Below are 7,868 nucleotides of genomic sequence, written 5' to 3' on the forward strand. Positions count from 1 at the left end.
TTTTTTTTTTTTTGTTCATCTTACGATTTAATTCCTTTTTTTTTCTTCTTCTTCTTTTTTATTTCAGGTTATTTAGTTACCGTTTATGTTAATTTCTTCTCCCTCCCCCCCCTCCCTATTCCCCTACTCCTCGCCTACTCCAACCATTTGTTTCTGACAATAAGAGATATATGTTAATTCTAATCTGTAACGTCGTGTTACTTTGAAATTACACGTATTTAAGTATCTTGTAACAATACGTTTCACGAATAACGTAAAATCCGACACACTATACGCATAGACGATTTATTATTGTATTCAGGGTAAAAGAAATATCGTATTAATCGTAAATACGTGGAAAAAAAAAAAGTAACGTAAGTATAATATTTGAGCAAGAACTTTGAATTTAATTAAATCTATGTGTTTTCTTTTTTTTTTTTCTTCTTCCGTTCTCGTCGCGCGTTTTAATCAAAACCACCACACGGGTTTATATAAGAAGAAAATAGATATATTAATTTTTTGTTTTGTTTTGTTTTCATTTCGTTAAGTGAAAAGCAATAAGATATTTAAACAGGATTTATTTGAGAATAATTTGAAACGATAGAATTAATTTGATTGAGTTGACAGAACGTATTTACTTCGTAAATCATTCATGATTTCTATACCAATCGTGATTATTCGTTGAAACGATCATCCATGTTCGAACTTAGCAGGATTATATCGAGTTTCTCCCTTAAGCTTTGGTCAAACTTTCCCGAAAGGTTAGACTAATCGATATTCGATGTATCGTGTTGTATATGAATATTGTAAATAGCTGAAGATGAAGAGGTTACAGGAGGGGGAGAGAAGAGGGATAGAATTTCAGATCATATTATGGTTGTCATCAAATTATAAAGAATCAAAAAATAATTTCAACAACAAACGGACAAATTATATAAAAACGTGAAAACAGAATATTTTTATTATTCAGTCATATCTCGTAATTTTTAATCATAGATTTTTTTTTTTGTTTTTGTCTTTTTTTTTATGTATATATATATATATCGTCGTTGACAGAATTTTCATATGGGGGAAGAAAAAAAGAAGAGAAAAAAAAAACTAAAAAAGAAGGTACAAAAAGAAAAGGGGGGAGGAAAATAAAAATTAACATAAGTGGGCCGAGGAAAGTTGAAGAAAAAAATAAAAGAAAACAAACCTCACGCACGTTTTTTGTTGTACATTTGAAGACTCGAAATAATTCTTCGTTCTCTTTTTTCACAAACTTTGAGTTCACCTTTTTTGTTCTTTCTTTCTTTCTTTCTTTTTTCTCTTTTCTTTTTTTCTATTTTACATAAGTAGATTTTTTACTTGCGTTCTGTTTTATACTCGGAATAATTTGTTGTTCTCTTTCGTAAATACGGACAAAGGATTTGGATGGCTCGTAAGTTTAGAACAAATAACAAGAAATGAAAAGGAAAAATTGTAAAAGAATGCACGTTACTCGTTTAAAATCCATTCTAAGGAGACTAGTAGGCGTGTTCTCGAAACGAAAACTCAAAAGGTTTAGTTTGTTTGAAAAGGTTTAGGTTGTCTGAAAAGTAATTTCGTTTTTTTTTTTTCAATACACAAAAGATTTCATTTTTAAAATCGAAAGGGATTTTACACGATTGCAAATTTTCACATTTCATTAATCCAACTTGTTAATTATTTTTTGCGTTGTTATTCGACAATTACAAATGTTTCTTGCTACAATGGCAAAATGACTAACGAAATTTCTGTACGTAAAATAAAATTACTTTACGAACAATCAATTATTTATACCTATGTAGATAAAAATAATTCATATGTGAATCATTCTAAAATCCAAAACGATTAACATCATTTTTTAAACAATTTTAATAAAAGACAAATATATATTACCGTAGAATTTAATTTTGTCTTTTTAATAAAAATATTCTTATAGTAAGGATAGCATTTAAAAAACAACAAAACAATTTTGGTAATTAAATAATAAATATTATAACAACGTATGTAATTTTTATTCATTTTCTTTAACGTTTTTATTTATTTCGTTGAGTTAATCGATTTGGTGAATGATAATATACAAAATATCGATATACGCCTACTTTTATTCGTGAATTATTCGAACATTAACGAAATTATCCTTTTACTTTGAATCCTTATCAAACGTAAAAGGAAATTCGTCTAAGCGTTATATAAAAATTTCTTTTCTTTCCTTAAAAACTCGAAATATAATTAAGAGAAAGAAAGAGAGAGAGAGAGAGAGAGAGAGAGTTAAAATAAAAGGTAAATAAAAACAAGGCTCGCAGTAAAAAATTATTTAATTTAAAGAAACGAAATAAATAAAGATCGCGTTCGTGATATTCGCGTGGTACTTTACAAAATTATTAATTTACAAATTAATTAATTATCCTTCTTTTTTTGTTCCCCTTTTAATTATTACATCCGTCTCTACTTTTCATTGTTTTCTTCCTTTTTTTTCTTTTTATCATTCATATTTATTCATTTATTTATTTATAATATTATATTTTTTTTTTTATTTCATTTCATTTATCACTGTGGCACGTCTCTCGTTCTGCGTTTATAATTTTAAATACGCATAGAAAAGGAACAGATAAAGAATAAAAAGAAATTACATATCTGTGCTACATGTATACTATATTACTATAAAAAAAAAAGAAAAGAAAAACACATGAATTATTATTACAACTATGGTTTTTAGGAAGTGGTATCACCGCGCAGCTCGACGAAAATAATCGAATCTCGTCGCGTATATTTAATTACATTTAATCATCCTTTTTATTTATTTATTTATTTATTTAATTTCTGTTTTTCGTTGTGTTGGAAAACGTCGTGACGCGACGTTGAGAAAAAAATAACGAACGAACGCATGCACGCAAGCACGCACGCAAGCACGCACGCAAGCACGCACGCATTTAATTACTTAGAGTAAAAAATTATCATACAAGACTACTCGCGCATCGTACAAAACTATCGATTTCGGGGGTTTGGGGGTGGGTGGGTGGGTGGCTGTTGGGTATAATCGGTTTCTATTATCGATCCATAGATCGCGAATTCGGAATTTTGTAATTCGCGAAAAATAGCAACGTGATAGTATTTACAACGAAATTTTTATATCTAACTATAGCAAGTTATCTTTCTTTCTCTTTCCCTCTCATTGTCAGAGAGAGACATACACACATGCACACACAATCGTACTCATTCATATACTTTACAAAGAATAACTTTCTTTCTTTTTCCATCTCATATATATATATCTCTCTCTTACTTTCATTAACGACGGAAAAAGCACCGTAATTCAATTCTCGCATCCTCTCACTCTCTTCTTATGTACAAAAACAACGAACGTATTTTATCATGCTAACATATACACCTACACACATACACGCACACGTACACACACGCACGCAACTTCTTCATTCCGTATATTATTTATATATCGCATATATTTCTACATAACGTTAACGTTTATCGTTTATACAAGCTCGCTCGTTCGCGAATCATAATTATTATTTACACTCTCTATTGCACGGCACAAGAGAAAAAAAAAAACAAATGAAAAGGAAAAAAAAAACAAAAAAAAGAGAGAAAAAAATTATATCGATGAGAAACACACACAGAATCATTTAGTTATTTATAATCGCACTAAAGGATCACCATGAGAGAAGATATAGTTTTAGGAGAAGAAAGGAAGGAAGGATGGTTCTTCGAAGTAGTTTATGGTTGAAATGTTTATATGTGTACGGAAACCGTGCGCGAACCATTGGACGTTCTGTTGTTGTGCTGCCGTCGGACCGGTGGCGGTTGTCTACTTCTTTGCGTGGTCCTTTGATTGTTAGGTACATCCGGCAACGCGAATCTTAGCTTTTCCCAAAAGAGCTTGTCGCCCCATTGTAGATAAGTGTTGGTTTTTAAGTATAAACGTATGTCCGGGTCTAAATCACGTTGGTGTACGTCACCGACTAGTACGAGGATCAACCTACGTCTTCGATCCCTGAGTACTTGATGATGAGCCGATTTAAAATCGAATCTACACCATTCGGACTTGATGAAATTTTCGGATAATACCATGATAGTCCGTCGCGATGATTCGACCGCTTGCACGATTGTATCGGCTATGAAACTTCCAACAGGGAAATCACGATAATGTAAGCAAAGTTTGTAAGAAGGGTTCCCCATCTCTAGGACAGGCGCCAATTCCTCGGCTACGAATGCCTCGTCCTTCGAGCTGTAACTGACGAACGCGTCGAATAATTTATCTCGATCATCTCTATCGACCTCGTGATTTCTGTAAAAGATTCGTACGCCGAAACGCGAATGAAACCACACCCGTAATTCTTGACGAAAAATAAATGCCAGCATGCATAATAACATGATCACCAATGAACTGGCCAATGTGGCAACTAACAACGGCAAATAATCTTGAAGAATTTGTTTTTCGATAATAGTTTTCGTATAATTTCTATGCACTTCGTTGTCTATCGCTACAGCACCGATACACGAGGAACTGACACTGACGTTACTACTACTACTACTACTACCACCACCGTTCGTGTCGCGATCTTCATCGATAGTCGTCGTTACGGCAAAACCAAACTCGTCGTCTGTAAATGTCTCGTCGCCGTATGCCTCGAACTCTGTGATATTGTAGACGCAACGTAACTCGGAAGCATCAGTTACGCGAATGTCAGGCTCGCGTAACCATTCGCGATAACTTTGAAGATAGTCGCACTCACAGGACCACGGATTAGCCGATAGGCTGACCTCGATCGACGAGGGTAACGTCCAGATCGGCAGAGTAATAAGCCGGTTACTCTGAAGTTTGAGCACTCTTAAGGAACGTAACGGCACGAACGTGTCGTTGCCGATCGAGCCGAGTTGATTCCGTTGAAGATGCAGCTGCTTAAGAGCGTCCAATCCCTCGAACTCGTGTCCCCGTAACTCACGGATCCTGTTGTCCTGCAAGTGTAGATCCTCGAGGTCGCGCAGCCCGTTGAACGACCTGTTCTGCACGATCTCGATGTTGGACGAGTTCAGAAAGAGGACTTTCAGCTTCTTACGACCGATGAAAGCGTGACTGGACACGACGCGAAGATCGTTACCGTCGAGGTAGAGCCGAGTTGCGTCCATCGGTATCTGTTCGGGCAGTTTGTTTGTGTGCCCTCCGTTCGAGCAGTCTACCACGTTAGCTGACCAGGATTGATCGTGATAGCAAGTGCAGTTAACCGGGCAGGTCATTTCGCAGTCGCAAGCATCGAAGTCGCAACAGTGACAGAGAGCGAAACAGTGGGTCTCGTATTTGCAAAGGAATTGGGAATGCGATGCCTCGACCAACGGGACGAACGCGTGTTCGCGATCGTAGAGAAGTTTGCAGTATATGCTCTCGAGGTCCATCACTTTCGGTTGAACGCGCGTTTGGTTTTGACGGTTAACCCGTTGCAACCATTCCATCGTACAGTCGCACAAATACTGGTTGTCACCGATGTAGAACTCCGGTAAGGGTTTCTCCGATGGTACCGCGCTGATGCGTAACGCGTACGGCTCGAGGTTCCTTATCTGATTGCCTTTCAGGTCGACCCGCGTTAAATTCGGCTTCTTGAAGAAAGAGTAACTCTGCACCTTAGATATGAGGTTGTCGTTGAGAAAGAGCAATTCGACGCTCATCGGTATCGCGTTACCGGTTATCTCCGTCAGCTTATTCTCGCTGGCATCGAAGGTAGTCAACCGTAATTGACTCTCGATCTCGAAGTAATTTCCTAGCTCGTGTATTTCATTGGAGTGTATATCGAGCCACTGCAGTCCCGTAGGTATCATCGCGTAATCGAACCACTTCAATTTATTGTCACTGACGTTGAGCCATATGAGATTCGGTAGATTGGTGAAGAGCCCTGCGATGTCGGTCAACTGATTCCCGTCGAGACGTATCGCCTGGAGATTGAGATTCTCATCGAACGTGCCCGGCTCGATGTACTGTATACGATTCATCGATAGATTCAAGATCTTCAATTCTTTGATACGATCGAAGATGCCCTTGGTGAGATTACCGATGTGATTCTCGGTCAACCGAAGACCGTAGAGTTGTACCACGTGGTCGAAGGTACCACTCGGTATCTCGGAAATGAGATTCTCTCCGAGGTCGAGAGTACGCAAGAGGGTAGTGGCTTTCAAAGCGTCCGGCACCGATGTCAGTCGATTACCGTTAAGATGAAGGTCATGGAGAGACGAGGCGTTCCTCAGAGAGCTCGGATGTATCGTATGTATTCTGTTGTTGTCGAGGGATAGCAAGCTCAAAACGTACAACCCACTGAGCGTTGTGGCATCTATGACGGTCAATCTATTGTCACTCAAAAGTAACGTATGCAAATTGTAAAGCGCGGAAAATGTATTCTCCGGTAAACTTTCCAACAGATTCTCCTGTAGCCGTAAAATTTGTAAACTGTAAAGATCACGAAATACCGTTGGATCCAATCGAGTTATCCTATTGCTCGATAGATCCAAAACGACCAGTCTGACGAGACCACCAAAGGTCGCAGCGTTGACCCATTCGACCGTTAGTTCGTTGCGCGACAAATCCAACACCATTAATTGCGTTAGCTCGCCAAACAGACCGGGCGGTAGGACGTTCAACGTGTTGTTTCTCAGGTGAATCTCTTGAATACATCTGGCGTCGCTGAAGAGCTCGGGGGGTAAACTGGATAGACGATTATCGGCGAGTTTCAAGATGGCCAGGGAGGAGAGGCCCTCGAAAGCACGATCCGCCATAAAGCCTATAGCGTTGCACCGTAGATCCAAGCTGTGTAATCTGGTCAAACCGGAGAAGGCGGCGGTAGGCAATGACTCGATGCTGTTGTTGCTAAGATCGAGTTCTTTCAAACTGGACAAGCACTTGCTGATGGCATTGAAGCGGAAACTCGTCACCTCTCTCAAACGATTCCTCGTCAAATTAAGAATTTCCAAGTTGACCAAAGGGCAGAGCGCACCTTCCGGTATATTCCACATATTGTTTTCACCCAGATCGAGCTTTTCTAATTGCCGTAGCTCGTCCGTGAATGCACCGGCCGAAACGTCCAATGTCATTGCTGACCAGTCGGTGTTGTGAGTCCTAACGGTCAAATTACGCAACTCCCTGAGACCTTTGAACGCGTCGTCCGAGAGATTACCTATCTTGCAATACTCGATTACGAGTTCGCGAAGTTCGACCAACGGCCTGAAGCTACCGGCGGTCAGGGAACTTTGATAAAATAGAGCGTCGCTGCATTCGAGCCGCAATCTAACCGTATGCTGTGGTTGTATCACGCTGAAATTCGTGTTCTCCAATTCGCTGTTGATCGTCCTCAAACGACAGACCAAAGAAACATCGTTCTCGGCATCACCCGCGGTCACCCATTTGCACTCGTCCGGCGCTTTGTACCTCAAAGCTTTGCTGAGAGACGCACCGAGGACGCCAAATATCGTGCCGAGTAATATGGCGAAGAAGGCAGGACTACCCCGCATCTTTTCGCCGTTCCTCCACCTTCTCAATAATATCCCATGAAATTTTTATCAACACCACTCCTGGTATAACACACTATATTAATAATATATCCAATTCTAAGGATGCACCCGCGTCAAGTCACAATACCCGCACCACCGATCCATCTAAAACCACTATTCTTTTTTTTTTTTTTTATATTCTATTATTATACTTTGTTATTCCAAAAACGTTGGTAAACCTTTATCGATACACAAGAGACACCCCCGTCTCCGAGTAAAATGAACACACTCCTGTAGACAATATACACACTTCACTTATTTCATATTACATCTAACAACTTATCAATCTATATATGTTATTTATTATCTCTGCTCGTTTTACGACATTTTCATTG

General features: G+C 38.7%; 1 protein-coding gene across 1 annotated transcript; it reads right to left on the reverse strand.

Annotated features, from left to right (window-relative positions):
• Nucleotides 1–3,412: 3,412 nt before the first annotated feature.
• On the reverse strand, nucleotides 3,413–7,647 carry LOC106786805 (slit homolog 1 protein). Its single transcript, XM_014748583.1, has one exon. The coding sequence runs from the start codon at nucleotides 7,492–7,494 to the stop codon at nucleotides 3,733–3,735; it is 3,762 nt and encodes a 1,253-aa protein (XP_014604069.1). The 5' UTR covers nucleotides 7,495–7,647; the 3' UTR covers nucleotides 3,413–3,732.
• Nucleotides 7,648–7,868: the final 221 nt, after the last annotated feature.

This window comes from Polistes canadensis, unplaced genomic scaffold, assembly GCF_001313835.1.
Source record: "Polistes canadensis isolate GaletaPanama2010 unplaced genomic scaffold, ASM131383v1 scaffold_82, whole genome shotgun sequence".
Classification (NCBI taxonomy): Eukaryota; Metazoa; Arthropoda; class Insecta; order Hymenoptera; family Vespidae; genus Polistes; species Polistes canadensis.